The sequence below is a fragment of the Vidua chalybeata genome, chromosome 21, assembly GCF_026979565.1.
Source record: "Vidua chalybeata isolate OUT-0048 chromosome 21, bVidCha1 merged haplotype, whole genome shotgun sequence".
Classification (NCBI taxonomy): Eukaryota; Metazoa; Chordata; class Aves; order Passeriformes; family Viduidae; genus Vidua; species Vidua chalybeata.
This window is the reverse complement of record NC_071550.1, coordinates 3,806,543-3,826,428: the sequence shown is the minus strand read 5'-3', so window position 1 is coordinate 3,826,428 and position 19,886 is coordinate 3,806,543. Positions and strand designations below refer to the sequence as shown.

The window sequence follows — 19,886 nt, the reverse complement described above, 5'->3', positions numbered from 1 at the left end:
GCGCACAAGCTGGAGAAGCCGCGGACATTGCGCAAGGCCGGCCGCGCTCCAGCTGCCGCTGCGGCCGCGTCCCCCGCGGGCCCGCTCGGAGCGTGTTTGCTCGGACGCTGTTTGCTCAAAGGCTGTTTTTTGCTCTTCCCTTCCGCTCCACGTGATGCCTTGGGCCGAAAACTCTTCGTGCTCGGCTCGGAGAGCTCGGCTCGTCCGGCATGACGGTCAGCTTGGCGCTGCGGGCGCTCGCCGTGCTCCCGCTGGGGCTGTGCTGGCTCCCTGAGGTGAGTCTGACCTCCGAGCGGCCCTTCCAGGAACGCTGCCGCGCTTCTAAGAAAAGCTAAAAAAAATTTAAAAAAAGGAAAAAGAAGAAGAGACGACCCGCTCTAAGCCAAACTGCGTCCGAGCTCGCTAATCACGAAGATAAAGCTGTTCCCTTGTGCAGCCCGTGCTCGGCGCGGAGTAAAGCCATGAGGGCTTGGCTCTGGGACTGCTGAGCTGTTTGCTGGCGTTCCTTCCAGCTCAGCTCCAGCGAAGGGAGAGCCTTGTGTCCATTTGTTTTTTGCTCTTCTTCTTCTTGCAGAAATTCCTCGGCGCTCTGGATGGGGAAGATGTTTTGTCTTACTTTGGAACCAGCTCAGTGTCTGATGGTATGCAGGACTCAGTCTCCCTCAGCTTAGGGCACATCTGGCTCTTGATTTGTAACCCTGTGTGGTTGACAGTGCTAATTAACAACTGATTAGCAGCCCCTGAAATGACCGGCATTTGGTGTTTCTGAGTCCCAATGCAAGCGAGACAAGCTGGGTTTCAGTGTGAGTGGATGGAGAGATGTCAGTTTCAAATCTCCTCAGGGAGATGTGTTCAACCTTTTGCACATTTCTGCTGCACTCCCCATTCTCTGTATGGGTGTTCTTCTTCTGACAAAAGCTCTAGACTAAGGGTAACTTTAAATACTTGTTAATTATTACTATTTTTTTCAAATAAATGCACAAAGAGATTTGAATTCTGGGTCTGGATTGATGATAGTTCAGAATAAAGATGTTTTGAAGTCTTAAATCCCTAAAGGAAGAGTGTTGTCTCTGTTGAGTTCACCTAGTGCTCATCCCAGTGTCTTTGTCTGCGTTATAATAATTCCCACTCAGTAATAGTTAAAAGCTGCAGGAACAAAACTGTCTCAGCCTTTTTTAGATGAACCATTCTTGTTATTGAGAGAGCAAAAGCTGCAATAAATTCAGCACCAGTTTCTGTTGTGTGTTCCCAGTCAGGTTATCCTCACTTTGGAATACAAAAAACACAGAAATTCTGTGAATGGCTGTTGGCACCATGACCCCAAGAGGCCACAGTTGCCATTTTTAGGGTATTTTTCCTGGGGAAATAAACCTTACATTGGGGGTTTGTGCATCGTCCTTTCTCATGCTGCCCTTGTTCTGGTCTTGTCTCGTTTCTTTCAGTACCTGAGTTTGTTGTGGCTGAGCCAGCTTGCCCTTGTAAAGAAGAACATTTTGGGCTGAGGCCCTGTCGGGTCCAGCATTGCTCCATCCAGGCCTGGGGGCAGCTCTATGCCTTTGAATTCCTAGAGGACCACGCCCTCCTTTCCTCCTCCTTTGTGAGCAGCCAGGTGGTGAACTCTTCCTTTATTTTACTGAAGAGATTCCCAGGGAGCTGCTTTGCAGGTGGAAAAGCCCTGCAGCCTCCTGGGGCCAGGAGCAGAGTCACCTTCTGTGAAGGGCAGCTGGTGAGTATGAGCAGCTTCACGCACCAAACGTGTGTGAACCATCCACTGAATAAATCTTTGCAGTCCCCATGGGTAGCAAATACCTTTGGAATAACTCAGAGGTGGAATTTTATCTGCTTCAGCAAGGAGTGGTCACCGTGGGTGAGGAGAAGGTTCACATCAGGCCAGTCAGGAGCAAAGATGTGGCTCTGCTGAAGGACCTCGGCTTCTCCAGCCCCCACATCCTCTTCAAAAGTGCTGCAAGAGAGGCAAAGCCAGCCAGAGGTAACAGCCATGGAGAGGGAGCCCTGCTGGAAACGCTGTCTCCTGGAGCATTGCTTCCATGAGCTCAGAGGAAAAATTTGTGTTCACAAAATCACGAGTAGACTTGAAAAGGTTTCTCACCTCGCCGAGGTGTGCCCAGTGTGTCTGATGTGGCTGCTTGTTATTTTGATAGCACAGGTGTGTTGCTAAAGCTGCTGGCAGGTGAAAGACACCACCAGAAGTGGGAAAGCTGAGCAAGCCCCTGGAGAAGTGGACTTGCAGCTGAGTTCCTGCAGCCTTTGGGGAGAGGGAGTGGATCTGTGGGACCTTTCATGGTGTTTTGAACCTCCTGGTGTCCCTCTGTGCTGTCCAGCAGGGTGGGCTCCTCCTCGCCTGCACAAGAGGGCTGAGGCAGCTGTCAAACATCTGGAGCTGATGGTGGTGGCAGGGCCAGATGTTTACTTGCACCACAGAGAGGACACGGAGCGTTACATCCTGGCCAACCTGAACATTGTGAGTGGCTCTGGGCTTGGGATCCTGCCCCAGGCTGAGCCCCAGGCAGGACCTCAGGGTGGTTGGGGTCACCTGTCCCTGGTACAGAGCTCATGTGCAGGGCATTCCTCTGTGCTTCCCTGGGCATGAAATCCCCCAAATTCCCTTGTACAAGGAGTAAAAGAAGATCTTAGAGGATTTACAACCCACAGAAAATGTAGCTCTTAGTTTCATTACTTATGTTGCAACTCAGGTAAAGTTTTCTCACCCTGTTGCTTTCAGTGGGATTGAGCTAAATCCACTGAATCCATCTTATATTTTACATTTCACTGTTTTATTTCTGTTGCAGAATTTTCGTGTCTCTTTTTGCTATTATTAAGAATTTTTCTCTGTGTGTACTGCAGAAAAGTCTTTAGCATTCACTCTACCCTGTGAAACTTTTCATGCAGATTCTTCTCCCTGCTTCAGAGTTTCTGACAAATCAACCACTTCTCACCTCTTGACAGATTTTTTAACATTTGTAGTGCATATGTTAGTGTTGTAGTTACCTTTGTAATGAGTTCAGCCCAGTTTTTGGGAACAGGGAGTGGGAGTCCCCAAGGCCCCTTGGTTATTGAATCCTTTCTGTCTCTTCTCAGGGAGCAGAGCTGCTCAGAGATGCCTCACTGGGGGCTCATTTCAGAGTTCACCTCATGCAAATGCTGGTTTTGAGAGAGCCAGAGGTAAGGGGAGGGCTGTGTTTGAGGCTTGCCCAAGCTCCAAGCTGTTTGGAATGTGCCATCGTGTGCCTTCCCTCCAGGCAGAGGTGAACATCACCACCAACATCACCTCCTCCCTCATCAGTGTCTGTGAGTGGAGCAAGAAGGTGAACCCCCAGAACGACTCTGACCCCCAGCATGCTGACATTGTCCTCTACATCACCAGGTGCTGAGCTCCCTGCCCTGGGAGGGACTGGGAAATAGGATTAGGTTGTTTTATTCCGTTCTGCTTGTCTGAGAACGTTTGGATTTTTTGTTGTGGAATCATCATCAAATTGGAGCAGTGGGCGCTTGTGTCAAAAGAAATGTTAGCTAGCTGGCAAAGCTCAGATAAATTCAGCTGAGTGTCTAGACCTGACTTTTTTAGGTGTGAGGGTTCTTTGCTCTTTCCTCTTTATGTCTCTCTTACTTTAGGTTTGACCTGGAGTTGCCTGATGGGAACAAGGAACTTCGTGGAGTGACTCAGTTAGGGGGAGTCTGCTCCTCCTTCTGGAGCTGTGTCATTACCCAGGACACTGGCTTTGACCTTGGAGTCACCATAGCCCATGAGATTGGGCACAGGTCAGTAGGAAACTGCCAGAGCAGCCCAGTAGGTTTTATTCAGGGAAAAACATGCTCCAGTTTAGGAAAGAAGCAAAAGGACCTCTTGACGTAAAAAGAATTCCCCATGGATTATTCTAACCCTTTTGGTCATCATCATGGATTATTTTGGAAAGAATTCCTTGCATTTTTACATTCCTGCATGTCCTGTGACAATTAGAAGCAGCAAAGAGGAGAGAAACCCTTCGTGACAACAGTAGAAGGAAGGGCTGCAGAGGGAGCTCAGTCCCTGCTTAGAGAAGGGAGGCTCTGAGGGAATCCAGCCTCTGGGTTTCTTCTCCTCAGGGCTCTGTGCTGCTTCTGTTACAGCCTTGGCATTGCCCACGATGGAGAGGGGAATGTGTGCAGCAGCAGTGGTTACATCATGGGCTCAGCAGGAAACCACAACAGCATCGACCTCACCTGGTCTCCGTGCAGCCGGGAGCAGTTCCTGGCCCTTGTCAGGTAAGGGAATGGTGGGGTTCTTCAGTTCCCTGTGCTGGGAGCTTAGGAGAAAAAAACTCAGTGAAGGAAAAAGTTTATTGAAAAACGAGGAACAGTGAAAAGCTTGGGGTTTGTTTATTTCTTAGTAATTGTTGCTGAGGTTAAACCCAGTTTTTGCTTCATGTAGCTGGAAGTGGCTTTGGTTGGTGCCCGACATGCCTGGGCTGGGTTGGATTTCTCAGACACTGGCTCAGCCTGCACATTTTATTTACAACATCAGAGCATCCAGGCACTGCAGGCTTTGCTGGCTGGGTGCAGGACAGGAATGGGATAGAACTCCAGCAGCAGGGAACTGTGAGCATCTCCAGGCAGCTGCTGCAACTAAATCCATCCCAGCCCACAGCGAGCATGTGTTGTCTGGGAAAGCAGCAGCCAACTCCCAGAGTGAAACTCAGCACAAGTCTGCAAACATGTCCTTGTCCTCACTACCCACAGCTGGGAAAGTTATTCCTCATGTTTCTATCAGTACAGGCCAAACAAGCTGCTTGAATGACCTGCCGGACATGGACGGCAGCATCCCAGGGTGGAAGCCTGGCTTGTACTACGGAGCAGATGAGCAGTGTAAAATTGCCTTTGGGAGTATGGCCACAGCTTGCACCTTTGCTGACACCAATGTTGTAGGTAGAAAGTTTGTCTGTCTTGCTAAGGGCAGCAGGGAAATGTTCAGGAGCCAAAATTTGGGAGAAATGGCTGGCAGCATTTTTATTCTGAAGGGATCGAAGGTGCTTTTCTGCCACAGATTTCTTGGCAAAGCTTTCAAAATGTTTCCCTTCTCTTCATCACCTCCTTCCTCCACATAAATCTCCTGTAAGGTTTGCACAGTTGGGTGCTGTTGTGCACAGCTGGCAGTGCTGGGTGCACCCACTCAGAGTCCTGCCTTGGGGAATTCTTGTTCACTGGATTCCTCCAGCTTCCCTGCCATGGCTGAAATCCCTTTGTCTGGGAAGCACAGCGTGTTTAATAGCTGCCATCTGGACATGTTTTGTTAATGAGGAAACACTAAGGTGGGTGAAACTTTAATTGCTTCAGTTGATCATCTTCCAGCATTACAGCTGGTGATCACTACAGTGATGATCTTTTGACTTGCTCACAGCTTTTGCCCAATAGCAGGAAAAGTGAAGGAATTTGCATTGTTTGGTGTCTGGGAGAAAACCCAGGACATGCCCTGTTTAGACTTTTGGGACTGTGTTGTTGAGCCTGACTCCCTGAACTCTCTGATTTTCTTGTCACACCAGGACATCTGTAAAGTTCTCTCATGCCATGTACAGCCAGCAGACAAATCCAGCTGTACTCGGCTTCTGGTTCCCCTCCTGGATGGAACTGAGTGTGGGATCAACAAGGTAAGGAGGCTCCCACCAGGAGTGGGTGTGGGGGCTGTGGAGCTCAGACAGCAAAGCTCTGTCAGTGTCTGGGAGGTACCTGGCACTCACTGCCCCTTGGCCAGGGAGCTAAAACCAGTCCTAAACTGGTACTGTTATGTCCTCATCTTGGTCTTTCCACCTTGTCTTTATCTCTGGAGTTGCTTTGCAGTTCTACAGCCTGATATCTGAGCTCTCCTACTGGAAATGGCCTGCCTGCTCTTTGCTTTGACCCCAGCCTCACGTTAGACCCTAATTAGGAAGGGGACTCTTCAGCCTCTTGTCAGAAGGTGCCTCATTCACCTTGGGACTCTCTGTTACTGGCCTGCCAAAGACTTGTGCCAACCTTTTAGATCCCAGCCCTGTTGCGTTCACTGCTGCCAGTTCTGTGTGTTCTTGGTCCTAGTGGTGCTCCAAGGGTCAGTGCAGCTCTCTGGAGGAACTGAACCCCATGGCTGTGGTCCATGGGCACTGGTCTGCCTGGAGCCCCCTCTCCCCCTGCTCCCGCAGCTGCGGCGGGGGGGTGGTGCTGAGGCAGCGCTTCTGTAACAACCCCAGGTGAGACATGGGGACCTGCCTGTGCCCAGGGCCTCGGGGCTGAGTCTTCCTATTTGCCTGGGACAAACCTGCCTCTGTTGAGGAATTCTGTCATTTCCAGGCCTGCATTTGGGGGGCAGGAGTGCCACGGTGCCAGCATGCAAGCAGAGATGTGCAATACGCAGGTAATGGAGCTCAGCAGCATCTGAACGTCTGTCTCACTGTTGAACCCGTTGAGGGCTGGGTGTTTTGTGACTGTCCTTCCCACAGCTGACTGCTCTGGTAAAGATCTGGTGTACAGGCTCCATCTGTCTGACAGCGGGAGAGGTATTTGTGCCATGGAAGGCAGCAGGATTATTTAATAGCCTTGTTCACATGTAATGAAGCATTTTCTCTATGCCCCATAGCAGGACAGATGCTGAGAAAATAGTGACTCACAATGATGGTTTTCTTCAGATGGGCTTTCTTGTATTGTTCCTGTTTTCCTTATCTATTTATTTTGTATAAATTGCAAATATATCAGTTTCCAAGCACAATTCTCTGCATATCCTGCAGCCTTCCTTTAAAGTGGTTTTCTTTCTTTGCAGTTGTTTGGGTGTTTTAATCACCAGCAACTGCACTTTGCCTTTAGCTAGAGGGTTGAATGTCAGTGCTCAGTCACTTCCTTTCCTTACACAATTATCTCTCTGGGATCCAGGCCTGTCTGATGACCCAGCAGGACTTCATGTCTGAACAATGTGCAGCAACAAATTTAAAGCCACTGTACCTTGATGTAGAAACACCATCCTTTTATACCTGGACCTCTGCTGTTGGCTTTGCCAAAGGTAAGAAATATCTGGAACCTCAGTTTGTGCTCATGGGCCTCTGTACTTTGGAATGAAAAGGCTGTTTCACTGAGTGCTTTAGTTTTCATATGAAACCTGGGTGATTTCTGAGAGATCATAGAATCCCAGAATGGTATGGGTTGGAAGGGACCTTAAAACTTATCCCACCATGGCAGGGACATCTTCCACTATCCAAGCCCCATCCAGCCTGCCCTTGGTTACTTCCAGTGATGGGAGTCCAAAACCTCTCTGGGTTTTCTCCCATTGCTTGATGGGCAGCCACGTGCCTTCCTGAAAGAGTAACTCCTTCCTTGTGCCTGCCTGCTCCAGGGGACCTGCTCTGCAAGCACATGTGCAGGGCTGTGGGCAAGGAGTTCATGGTGAGCCGTGGGGACAATTTCCTGGATGGAACCAGGTGTGAGCAGGATGACACGGAGCACCACGGGGATCTCCATCTGTGTGTCATGGGGAGATGCAGAGTAAGTGACTGGGGAGTGCAGGTGAGCCCCTGGCAGGTGATCTGCACCACAGGAGTCAGGGGAAATCATGCTAGGAAAAAACAGTGTCCCAAACAACAGAGTGAGCTCTTCTCAGAACAGAGTTTTGTTCTTGGTGTGTTGGATGGACTCCAAAAATCTACTGTTCTGTCTTTGCATCCAATGCCCTCTAGATAAGACATTCTGCTAATTATGCAGTAAACACACAGGGCTATTCATCCCTAATCCAAGAAGCAATTGGTTTATGTGTTGGTGGAAGAGACATCATTAGCTGCTCAGCTTGCCTGCTGTAATTAGCCCCATAAAATGCCCTGTCTTGGAGGGAAGTTCCATGACTTGAATCACTGAGTCAGTGGCAAGATAAGGAGCAAAACCTGGGCATCACAAGTTGACAGAATTGATTTTTGGAGTATTGCTGATCAAAACTGAAGTCTAACTTGTGGAGTTTTTTCCTGGATTGGACCTGAGGAAGGCATTCTTTCCTGATGACCTTGGCTACAACTCCCCCGCGCTGTCTGCGTTTTAGGAACTGCTCAGTGCTGACCCGGCTGGATGTTTTCTGTTGTTTCTTTACATTCCCAGAATACTCTTTGTAAATTTTATGTTTTTCTCATTATCCTCGTGCTCACCATGTTTTGTGAAGTGTTTCCCTCCGTGAACAGTAGAGGGTGTAGGCACAACCTGCTCTGATTTTGGCTCTTTTATTGGCAGCAGTGATAAATATGCATGTTATGGCAGCTTCCAAAGCCTGGGATCAGTGGCTGCAGTATAAATTCAGCAGTTGCACATGTTTTGCTGTTAAGCCTGCTGAGATCCTCCTGTAGCTTTGTGTAAATTAGTCTTGTTCGTGGGAATGGGGATAGAATCTCTCTTTTGAGTTCCATGGGACTGAAGTGATGTGAGCTAGCTTTGGCTTTGGAGTCTGGGGAGCTAAAGATTCCTTTAGAACCTGCCATTCATGTTTAGTGTTCTCGTGGGCTTTTGTTTTTTCCTCCCTTCCTCCCTCCAGAAAGAGTTCATAGAAGAGAGCACAGAGCTTTGGGTTTAGGTCACAGGAGAGATTTTTTGGGCTGCTTCTTATGGGAAAGAAAATGTCACAGTTACTGAGAGTTGTGCTCTCAGCTAAAACCTCCCAGTCCCTGGCTTTGCACACTGCTGTCCAGTGGCAGCCCTAGGTGCAAACACATCTTTTCCTTTGTTGTCCTCCTAAATCCAGATTCCAAATGGAAAGGGCAGATTCAGGAGCTCAGGAATGTTGCTTTTGCTCACTTGTTTTCTCAGAGCAGGCCAGGCTGACAGACTCTCCCCTCTGCTCAGGCATTTGGGTGTGATGGCCAGATGGGCTCCAGGAAGGCCATGGATCCCTGCAAGGTCTGTGGGGGTGACAACTCCACCTGCACTGAAGTGAGTGGATCCTACACAGAAGGGAAAGCTAAAGGTGTGTAGTCTTCCCCCTTAGGCTCTGTTTGTGTGCAGTCAGTGTTCCAAATCTTCTCCATATGACTTCTCCCTTCTGCTTGGTTTTATTTTATGGAGGGTATGGAGATGGATTTTGGGTGGTCAGTGCTGAAGGAGGTAGGCAGAATGCCTTTTTTATATGGTCATAATTCTCAGGATGTGGGTCAGAAATGTAACTGTTTGGGAAGTCCCATAAATTGTTGGGAGCTGGAGGTGATATCAGCTCACAGAATGATAAATATCACAAGGGATCCACAGGGGTCATTGGGTCCAGCTCCTGGCCCTGCACAGGACAACCCACCAATCCCACCATGTCCTTGAGAGTGTTGTCCATGCTTCCTGAGATGTTAAATTTGGGAACTGGTCTGGCTCTTGCAGTCTCATGTAGAGATATTAGCAGAGAACCTAAAAAGAACCAAAGAAATGTGGTAACAGGACACAGAATGCAGCTCAGTTGTGTTTGCTGTGTCACCATCGCTGTGTTCAAGGCAAGGAGCAGGGTCAGGGTGAATTTAGGAGTTGAGCTGCAATCCCCATCCTTTCCCACAGGGTTTCAGTGATGGAAGGTGACCACATCTTTCTCCTTTCCACCCTTCCAGAGTATGTGACATTTCTGTCCCTGCCCTGCAACACCACCTCAGTCCATGTCACCAACAGGAGGCCTCTCTTCACACACCTGGGTGAGTGGAATGAAAAGGAGAGGAGGGGGGATACAGGCAGGGCTGCAAGGAGTCTCTGTAAACAAAGAAATGGAATTTTTGGTGCTGCATTTTGGTTGTGAGAGGCTCTCCAGTGGGAAGCTGTAGGAGCCACGCTCCATGGGATGCCAAACTTGGATCAAGCTGGTTCCTACCAAGTGGGCAGCCAGCAGCTGCCAGCACCAGGGGATCCTGGTGACCACATCATGTCTCTTAACCTCACTGCTCCTCTGGCTTCTCCAGCTGTGAAGGTTAAAGGAGAGTACGTGGTGGCTGGAAAAGGAAAAATCTCACTGAATGTCACCTACCCGTCAGTTCTGGAGGACAACCAGATCAAATACCAAGTGTTTCTCACCCAGGACAACCTGCCAAGCCTGGAGGAAATCCATGTGGATGGGCCAACACAGGAAGAAATTGAAATACAGGTGAATTAAAGCAGCAGAGTTGGAAGGGGACCAGTCAGAAGTGGCCTGGTTTGGGTGGCTTTGCTCAGGTGTGGTGGATTCAGGTAACTTTGTGTCCAAGGCTGGGGGAGATGGTGTTCACTGAAGAGTGATGGTATTCCTTTTCTTGGGAATGGCTGGGGGTTGGCTGCCCACAGGCAGGACTGGGAGTGATTGCGAGGAGGAAACCACACTGAGTTAAACCTTTGCTTGGTTTAGTCACTTTCAGTGCCCAGAATTCACAGGGTGGGTGCTCTGACTGCATCTGGCTGGGACTGAGGCATTGCAGTGAGGCTCAGGATTGGATGGAAAGAAGAGAGACTGGCTTCTCCTTCCTCCATCCTAAGAAATAAATCCAAGTTTTCTTCTGCACTGACCACAGTTTTTCCTTCCCCAGGTCTACAGGAGGTACACAAAAGAATATGGCAATGCCACCAACCCAGACATCACCTTCAGCTACTTTGTCCCCAGGGAGAGCCTGACCTATCTGTGGATTCCTCAGCTTGGCCCGTGTTCAGTGACCTGTGGGGAAGGTGAGGCAGCAGGACTCAGTCTTTACTTTTTATGGAGACTTCTCCTTTGGTCTGAACTGAATTTCAAAGCAGATTGCTGGAAATGATTGCTAGTGTTCGACTGAACCAAAGGAAAAAGTGGTGGAGCTTTTGAATTAAATTAACTAATCAGCAAATGAGCTGAATCATCAAAATGATAAGGAAAGTGTTTGATCATGGAGAGGATTTTTAAATAGGTTTTAACTGAATTCTTGGTTTTAAGACTAAATAATTTTCTCCCATTTTTCAAAGTTAGTGAAGACTGTAATTTGAAGTTGGCTAAACATCAGAAGTCTGAGACCAAAGGGGTATCTGGTGTCTAACTAAAGCCTCAGAGCTAATTATGAAACTTCCTTCTTTGAATTCTATTCCTGTGCCATGGCTAATCCTTTCTGTCTCCCTAAAGGAATCATAATGCAGATTGTAACAGCTCACTCTGATAGATGGCCTGACATCTTGTTTGCCAGATAATTCAGATGACACTGTCAGGCCTCTCAAGACTTCTGTGACAAGGATTTAGAAAATGCATTAATGAATATTTATGTAAGTCAATCTACACAACTAGTTATGCCTGGAGAGCTTTTCTCCAGCAAATCCCCCAGGTGAACTGATTGCTGAATCAGTTCAGCCTGAAGTAAAGAGCTCAAAATGCTCCAGAGCCTCCAGCTAATGCAGCCACAAACAGAAAAAAAGAATGAGAAAGTCAGGACTTAAAATAACAGAAAGTTGGGAATCTGGGCTGAAATTGCACCTTGAGAGCTGAAAGTGATGCACAGGCCCTCCTTAGCAATAGTCATTATTTGAAAACAAGGAGGGTAGAGCAAAGATAAGGCTGCTGATGGATTCTGGACATTTGGTGCTCGGGGTCATGCTGCTTGAGATTCAGGAATGCCTGGCTCTCCTTGTAGCCCATTCACTGAAAGGAGACTCCTTTTAGCTTTGCTTGTAATTTCTTTGAGTTTGACTTTTCATCTGCTTTGCTTTTTATGTTCATTATTGTTAAAAACCTTCTTTATAGCTGTAGCTTATGAATATTTCATTCCTTGCCTGCTGCAGGCACTGGAAGTCTCCAGTTTCTCTCCCAGTGCCTCTGGTTTTAGCTGTTGATGGTGCTTTTGAGGAGGTTGGTGCTGTTTGAGCATGAGGGCTGTGTGGTGCTATTACCTGGTCACTTCTACACAGTGGCATTTAAAACCAGCTCCCTCCTAGAGCTTATTTTGCTGTCCCTCATCAGTCAGATCATTAGAAGTAATTTGTTCCAAATTATGATTGATATCTTTATTCTTTCAAACAGCCAGTTTAGAGCAACCTTTCCATTTTGGCAGTGGGTTATCAATCAGACTTCTCCTCTGCTAGGGTGCTCACCTTGGAAAATCACTTTAAAACTCTTGAGGGAGGTTACAGCACAAAGAAGGTGTTTGTGTGTTTACAGGAAGTCTGAATTCCCACACAGCTCATTTTCTTACCCAGGGGATTGAGTAAAGCAAAATCACTGCATCTTCCTTCCATAACAGAGGGCAACTGTTCACTTTGGGTTATAACTCCAATTCCTTTTCCTTTTGTGTCCCAGGGGTGCAGCCAGTGGCTCACGTGTGCTTTGATCAGACCAAGAATGAAGTAACAGAGGATCAGTGGTGTCTGGAGCTGCCACAGCCCCTCCCAGAGCACAAGCCCTGTGCCATGGAGCCGTGCCTCTACAGGTTGGTTCTCCTGGAAGCTCATCTCAATTCCTGCTTTGCTCTGCCACTTAACCCAGGCTCTGTATTTGTGTTGTGCAAGGTCAAAAAAAAAAAAAAAAAAAAAAAAAAAAAAAAAAAAAGATAAATAGGAAGTAGTGTCCTCCTAATTATAATGGGGTAGCAGATCCCAATCCCAAACTGTGTTCTGTCTTTCCTGGTCCTGTGAGATAATGGAGATGTCAGCTGAAGGAATGGGAAATAGTCCTTCAATGGTTTGCAGTAATCTGCTAAATGAAGATATTTAAGGGTATATCCAGAAGAAGATGCCTCTCACATCCTTTCCAAGATGGTGCCAACAAAGAGGGTTGATCCTTGTGTTGATTATTTGGGAAGGAGGAGCAAGGGCCAAGCCTGCCCAGACATTGCCCTCAGAGACCTTTTACTGTTCAATAAAAAGTGATTGCACTGTGAGCTATAGCCCTTTAGCTTAGGTGCTTTAAGTTCTTGAAAGCTGTCAGTGAAAGGACTTAAATTGTCCTCTCAGTCACATTCAGACAAGGCTTTTGAAGCAGAGGAGCTGAATACTCTGCATGACCCATTTCTGTGACCAGTGACCCGAGTAATAAACCTCCCTGATCCAGGTGGGAAATGGGGTGATGCAGTTGCCTCCCATTTAGGTGGAAGATGTCTCAGAGAGATGAATGCTCTGCTGTCTGTGGGACTGGAGTTGCCCAGCAGAACCTGACCTGTGTGCAGTTCCATGATGGCCTGGAGACTGTGGTGGATGACAGCCTGTGCCCAGCAGAAGAAAAACCCCTCTCCCTTGTGCCATGTGTGGTCAATGTCTGCCCTTTGGGCTGGGACAAAGTGAGTTTGCTGCCTTGGCTCTTCAGGAACCTCACTGGGAGCTTTGCACTTTTGTCCACCAGTTAAGAACCACCAGCTCACTCCTGGAGCCTGGGGGGTGGTTTGCAGCACTGCTCTGCCCAGTTAAAAGTTCACCCTGTCCCTTTAGACAGCTCCATCCCTGTTTAATTATGCTGCTGGATTCCTCAGTTCATCGTGGTGGTTTGTTTAGGGCAGCTGTTTTTTGCTCTGTTCTGAGGAGGAAGATGCACACTTACTTCAGCCTCTGGAGTCACTTGGGCATGTCCAGCTGGAAAATCAGACTGTGTATGTCTGGAGCCCTGTAGCTGGGGAGTGTTCTGTCTCCTGTGGTAGAGGTGAGGCCTTTCTGTGCTGCAGGGAAATGTTGCTTGGCTGTAGGTGTGAGTTCAGTGCCTGGGAACCTCGGGGCCCAGCTGGTCTTTCCCCCTCTACAGTTCTAAGAGTAGCTGTAATCACAGTTTTTTTGGAACAGAATAATTTAGAGGGTGGTCTGGCTGTGGTTCAGAGCTGGGGGGATGAGTGCAGTAAGAGTGCCATGGCTTGGGCAGAGCTTGCTTGTTTTGTACACACAGATGTGACATTTCTGACCTATTTTCAACCCTTGCATCCAAACCACACAGTCAGATTGCTTCCCTTCCTAGGTAAGACTCAGCTGCACTATGTTTGTGTGGCTTTTGACACCAAAGAAGAAACCCAGGAGGAAAACTGTCAGCCAGTGCCAAAGCCAGAGAGCAGGGTGAAAGTCTGTGATCTCAACCCCTGCCCACCAAGGTAAAGCATTTGCCAGGAGACAATGAGACAGTGAGGGGTCTTTCCTTTCTCTCTCTGTCTGCAGGGACATGGTAAAGGAAGGGTCAGGCTACTCTTCCCTTCTTTGGAAGCACAACCAGTTGAAAAAACTGTAGCACTGCTCCACACTCAGCAAACTCAGAGTGTTTCCTGGGCTGGTAGATCTCAGACAGAAATAAGGGTAGTCCTCAGAGTCTGAGTCCAGAGAAAAACTGAAGAACTCTCGGTCCCTTGTTACTCTGGGGAAGCAGGAACAAATCTATAGCTGCAAAAGGTGGTGACATTTGCCAGCTGTACAATTTTCACAGAGCATCAAGGAAAGTAGCAAGAATTAAGTACTCTCAGAATCTGGAGCAGCTGCTCTGAAAACTGAAGGAAATGCATTGCAGTTTCCTTAGGATTTGTGGTGAACTTGCCCTGCCCTATTTGCTGTGGATCTGGAAAGCTACTGCCACTTTTCTTACAGGATGCCACTCCCAGGGGTCTGATCCTGATCTGAGAGTTCAGTGGTGTGTGAGTTTTGAAGGGAGATAAGATTGTTTCTGCAGTTAAGCCTGTGTGTGTCACTCTGGGGAGTGCAGAGTAAGATTCAGTGTGGATTTGAAATCTGTGTGCTCCTGGCAAAATGGGAATGCCCTCTGTATCCAACTCCAAAGCTGCCCCAGCCTGCATTCCAAGTACCATAGACCATGTGAGGCAGAGGATGAAGAAGGAGGAAGGGTGAGGGAACTGCAGTGCCTTTGCTGCAGTGAGAGACAGGGTGGGGATTCATCACTAACTCACTGTCTGTCCTCCCTGCCCTGTCAGGTGGAAGGTAACCCCAGCTGGGCCCTGCTCCTCCAGCTGTGGGCTGGGCTTAGCAGTGCAGCTGGTCACCTGTGTGCAGACCCTCCATGGCCAGGAGGTCTTGCAGGAGGAACATTTGTGCCCTGTGGCAGAGAAGCCCCTCACCAGTGTCCCCTGTGTCATCCGCACGTGCTCTTACGAGTGGAGCTTCAGCGAGTGGTCAGAGGTACCTACTCCCCTTCAGATGCAGAGGTTTTTTCACCTCTTCCCTTCCCTGGAGGTTGCAGGGGAGAAATGACAACTTCTGCCTTGTCTGTTGGCTTCCCACAGAAATGCTAAACTGTTTCCAGGAGTGTTTTCCATCCTTTCCCCTGCCCTGTGTTTAGCAGCCGTAGGTTTGCTTCCCACCTTCCTCAGCTCAAGTTTTGGCTGCAGCTTAGAAATGGTTTTGGCATGTTTTCTCCTGGAATGCAGATATTTTGGGATTTTTTAGGAAGTGGTTCTGCAATTTAAATATATAGTTTGGAAGGTCCCCTGGAAGGTGGGGCATCTTATAGCTGATGGAACAGGAGCATTGACAGGGCAAATGGTAGAAGAGCATCAGTGAACACCCCCCAGATCATGCATGAGCTTATCAATTCATTTATTTCCAAATACCACCTGTAATGCAGGGATAAAATCCTGTGGGTTTGTTCTTCTGCAGTGTTCAGCATCCTGTGGGAATGGCATTCAGACCAGGCAGGATTTCTGTCTCAGCTCTCTGACCCACAAGCCCGTGAATCCCCTTTTCTGCCGGCACTTCCCCAAGGCCATCGTGGTGCGTGGCTGCTCCGCAGGGCCCTGTCCTGAGCAGGAGGGGACCCAGTCCCCTGGGGCAGAGCTGCAGCCAGTGACACCAGCCACACACCTGCCAACAGCTGCAGCTGCCCCCGACCATGGACACAAAGACCTGGATGTCCCTCTGTCTGCTGGGCCCTGGGAACAGACAAAGCCCAGTGGAGGTGAGGAGGACACGGCCAAAAGGAGCTTCTTGTGTGCAGCTGGGCTGTGGGGATCCTGCTGCCAGACAGGGACAGGAGCATGGGAGGGAATACATCTGGCTGGGAGGGAAAACCTGCTGTTCCAGCACGTCCATGTTACCTGAGCTAGGAACAAAGACTCGCTTCCCTGTGCTTCCCAAAACTCTTCTGACCTGGGAGCCTGTGGGACTGCAGCTCAAGACTTCAGGGAGTGTTTAGACAGCACTTTCAGGCACATGGTGTGATTGCTGGGGTAGTCCTGTGCAGGGCCAGGAGCTGGACTCCATGACCCTTGTGGGTCCCTTCCAACTCAGGATGTTCTGGGATTCTATGACTCTTCCTGTGCTTTACCCAGAACATGTGACCTTATCTGTTCATTGTGCCCCAAAGGGAATTGTTTTCCTATAGTTCCTTCTGGGTGTGTTTCTCACCTGTCTCTACTGTCCAGATGTCTGTGGAAACCTGTTTCTCAATGCCACTGGCATCATCAACATGACAGGCGTGGAGAGCAGGGACTGCACCGTGGCCATCGGGCGTCCCCTGAGGGAGGAGATCTCGGTGACCATCCTGGAGAGCTCCCTCAACTGCAGTGCAGGTACTGCCTGGAGCTCTGGGGTCCAGCCTGGCCCTTTGGCAAAGCTGCATCTCATGCTGGACCTTTTCTGGTGCCTTGAGAAGCTCTGGCTGCCTCAGAGCCTCTGTAATCTCTGAAACCACTTTACTGAGTTTTTCTGTTCCACCAAGTTGTTGCCAGATGGAACAAAATGAAGATGCTGCTTGTCCTCCCCTCACACAGTGGTTTCCTATCTGTTTTGTTGGTAGATATGAGATGAAAGGAGCTTATGGGTTTAAAGAAGCTGCTTGTTTTGGCCTGTTATAAAACTAATGTACCCTCTAGCTGGAATCAGCAGTTACATTAGTTAACTGGCCTGTTCTCATGACAGATTTTGATAAGATAGAAACAAGATGCAGAAATTACTTGATTCCAGACCTGTCTAAGAGAGACTTTGGCTCTTACTTAAAATAAAAGTGTTTCTAGGCCCTGTGCTCATCCGTTCCAGGTGAGGTCCTGCTGTTTTTTGGGCGAATGATGTGGCGGACAGGCTGCAGGAAGCTCCCTCTGTCACTGATAAATTCCAGAACCAACACACTGATTGTGAAACAGCGTGTTGTGCTGCCAGGAAATGGGGTCATTCTGCAGTACAACAGCAGAACTGCAACCAAAAAATATTACCAAGGTACTGGACTGAAAGCTTTGCTCTTGCTTTAGATTAAGGCTCACAGAGTTCCATGAATGGTGGTTGCCTATGGAAATCTATGGAAACCTTGCATCATTTTTAGCAACTAACAATGCCCTTCTTGAGGAGTGTTGGAATCAGTGTTAACTGTGGACTCCCCCTTTGTTTTAAAGCAAACCCCCTACAGGTGTTTGCTGATGCTTGAAGGTCCCCAGCTGAAAATCCCTAAAGAAACTGTTCTGCCTGTGCTTAATTTAAATGATTTCTTTCTTGGAGGTGCTGGATACTTCTCTAAGCCATTTTCTCTCCTCCCTTTGCCCTGTCAGACTGTGACCAGCAGCTGTTTGGCCCCCAGGGTGAAATAGTGAATCCTGTGCAGCTGCCTGCTGAGAGGCAGGAGGTGGTGTGCCGGACTTTCATCACGGTGGCTCCGCGGCAGCGCATCTCCATCCGTGCCCTCAACACTGACCTGGGCCCTGAGGGCAACCACACTCACTTCAACTACATCCTGGTGAGGAGGCAGGAACCCCAGTGGGATGATTTGGATGGGAACAAACCCATCTCCATTAGAGATTTCCACCCATAGTTCAGTCGCAAACCAGGGCCTTGGATCTCTGTTGTGTTCCCATCTCTGATGGGAAGGACAATTTCTGATATCTAGTGTATTTCTTCTGACCTTTGTAGCACAGGTTTTCCCTGAGTGACCAATCTGCAAGTCTCCAGTATTTTTTGGGCACTTACTTCATGTCTAGCCTGCTGAGATAAAATGGTTTGGTTTTTCTTCCTGCAGGTCCGAGATGTCAGCACCATGAAGACAGTGGTGTTCCATGGGAAGCAGCAATTCCTGTGGCAGTCAACAGGAAGCCAAGCTGAAATTGAATTCCATGAAAATGTTAAGGATCACAGAACCCATTTCTGGGCTGAATATCATGCTATTGAGCCCAAATAAAAGCACTGCCCTGAGAAAGGCCCAGTTGGTCACTGCTGCCTGCTCACAGCACACATTTAATCTTCTTGCAACTGCTTCTTCATCTGCTGAGTAAGAACAATGTCTGCTGACTCCTTTGGGATCTCAGTCTTGATAAAGATCATACAAAAGATATGTAACCTCCAAATATTTAGCAAATCTTCCTTTCTATCTGATTTGGTTGGCATTAATGCACTTTACATGTCTGCAGGAGGTGACTTGGGCACTGGAGTGTGTCAGGGTCCTGCCTCTGTAATGTGGTGGGGCCTTTTAGGAGAGTCATTTGATTTCTTGGTGTTCCAGTATAAACCTCTGCACACCACAAGTAATGTTTTAGCCATTAAATTCACTCCCTTGTAGTGTAAATGCCCCTCAAAACTGAGGCACAGTGAAGTTCTGGAATGGAATAAAGAAGGCAGAGATGTGTATGAGGATAAACTGCCAGCACAAGGAGATGTGTGGGGTGGGCAGTGCCACCCTAGGACAGGTCACTCAAAGCTTGAATGTTTTCAGAAGTTGGCTGAACTGAGGCCCTGCTGGGCAAGCCCTGGTGACAGCTGGCTTTATGTGGGAGGACTAAATGACATCCTGAGGTCCCTCCCCAGCCACCCTTTCTGTGGTTCTACTGTTGCATATCTGACAGTGATACCACCACTTCTTTTCTGTGAGAAAATGAAAAAATTAATGCCAGGTTTGATGCCAGGTCTGACTTGCTCAGATAAGAACAGCAGCTGTGCTATCAATCTGTATCTTTATTTGACAAGAACTATGGTTGAGGCTGCATGGACAAGCTGTGGTAGGAAGCAGGATTTTAGAGCAGTGGCAAATATTCACACAAGCTTCATTTAAATGTATTTTTTAGGTTATTTCTTTTTTTTTTTTAGTGTCTTGAACATTGGGCTGTGCTTTGGTCCAAATCTGTCATCCTCCTCAAAATCACAATATACTGCTTAAAGGTCTTTTCTGCACCTGGAGCCTGGCTGGTCACATCTGCTCTTGCTCTTCATGCTGGATGCAATAAATGGTTCTGCCTGGGCAGCTTTAACCCTGCTCCTGCTTTCTGTCAGTTGGATTCTCTGACATCCTTCTACAACCACAAATATTCTTCTTAATTAATAGCTTTTTTTTTTTTCTGGTTAAACCTGGAGATTTTTGCTTGCCAGCCTCCAGATTTACGTTCCATTCCTGGAGGAGCCAGAAAATAGATTCCTGAAGTGAGATCCTCGAGGAGCTGGATACATCAGCTATCCCTCTGCAGTGCGTGGGTGATGCAGGCCCTGGGCCTTCATTTCCTGTCTGACAGGAGATGGTAATGAAAAGACATCCTTTCCTTAATCCCCTTTTTGTAACCTTTTAGCAGATGGGATCTGTCTTCCCACTCTGCTCTGGATCCCAAGTCTCACTGCTATTTATTGTTCCAGATCGACTGTGCAGAGCTGGGCTCTGCTTGAGTTCCACGTTCATCTGCACAAAATGCAGCTGTTGCCTCCATCATTTAGGAGAGTTCAGGGTGTTCCCCTGTCCCATTTGGACACCACCAGGTTGCCAGCTGGGGCATTTACTTGCAAAGTGCTACTTCTGCTCCCATTTCTAGGGAGAAAACCTGATTCCGGTCAGATGAGTGCAGCCCTCTTGTCTGGAGAGCAGAATTTTGCAACAGCGATCAATTCCCGTCAGTGTGAGGATTCCTGTTTCCCTTTCTGGAAAAGCAAACACTGGCTTGCCTGGATAACAACACTCAGTTGTTCCTGGGGGCATCCAGAGCTGCTGTGAGGTGTGTGGCTGTGCCTGTGCTGATTCCAGTCAGATAAGAGGAGTGCAACCCTCTAATCTGGAGACCAGAATTTTACAA

The 19,886-nt window shown here is 48.3% G+C and overlaps 1 protein-coding gene across 6 annotated transcripts; it reads left to right on the top strand.

Moving 5' to 3' along the window:
• The first annotated feature begins 11 nt into the window (after window positions 1–11).
• On the top strand, window positions 12–19,084 carry ADAMTS13 (ADAM metallopeptidase with thrombospondin type 1 motif 13). Of its 6 annotated transcripts, none has more exons than XM_053961737.1 (29): window positions 12–275; window positions 575–641; window positions 1,443–1,726; window positions 1,849–1,990; window positions 2,346–2,482; window positions 3,100–3,183; window positions 3,261–3,385; window positions 3,634–3,780; window positions 4,129–4,263; window positions 4,769–4,919; window positions 5,538–5,642; window positions 6,067–6,218; window positions 6,319–6,382; window positions 6,895–7,021; window positions 7,352–7,500; window positions 8,836–8,956; window positions 9,576–9,656; window positions 9,918–10,099; window positions 10,515–10,650; window positions 12,239–12,368; window positions 13,025–13,214; window positions 13,426–13,570; window positions 13,877–14,006; window positions 14,832–15,036; window positions 15,514–15,811; window positions 16,278–16,424; window positions 16,891–17,067; window positions 17,394–17,578; window positions 17,858–19,084. In XM_053961737.1, exons 1-29 carry the CDS (start codon window positions 210–212, stop codon window positions 18,014–18,016), a joined length of 4,221 nt encoding a protein of 1,406 aa, XP_053817712.1. In that variant the 5' UTR covers window positions 12–209; the 3' UTR covers window positions 18,017–19,084. The 6 variants fall into 6 exon arrangements, with proteins under 6 accessions (XP_053817712.1, XP_053817714.1, XP_053817713.1 ...); XM_053961739.1 differs by having other exon boundaries at window positions 2,343–2,482; window positions 13,456–13,570; XM_053961738.1 differs by having other exon boundaries at window positions 2,343–2,482; window positions 13,453–13,570.
• Window positions 19,085–19,886: the final 802 nt, after the last annotated feature.

What these genes read in the sequence shown, in the direction of transcription:
- ADAMTS13 (XM_053961735.1), top strand. Translation starts at nt 210, where the DNA reads ATGACGGTCAGCTTGGCGCTGCGGGCGCTCGCCGTGCTCCCGCTGGGG. An exon ending in CAGTTCCTGGCCCTTGTCAG is followed by an intron (nt 4,264 to 4,768) that starts GTAAGGGAATGG and finishes TGTTTCTATCAG; the next exon opens with TACAGGCCAAACAAGCTGCT. An exon ending in CTCAACCCCTGCCCACCAAG is followed by an intron (nt 14,007 to 14,831) that starts GTAAAGCATTTG and finishes CTGCCCTGTCAG; the next exon opens with GTGGAAGGTAACCCCAGCTG.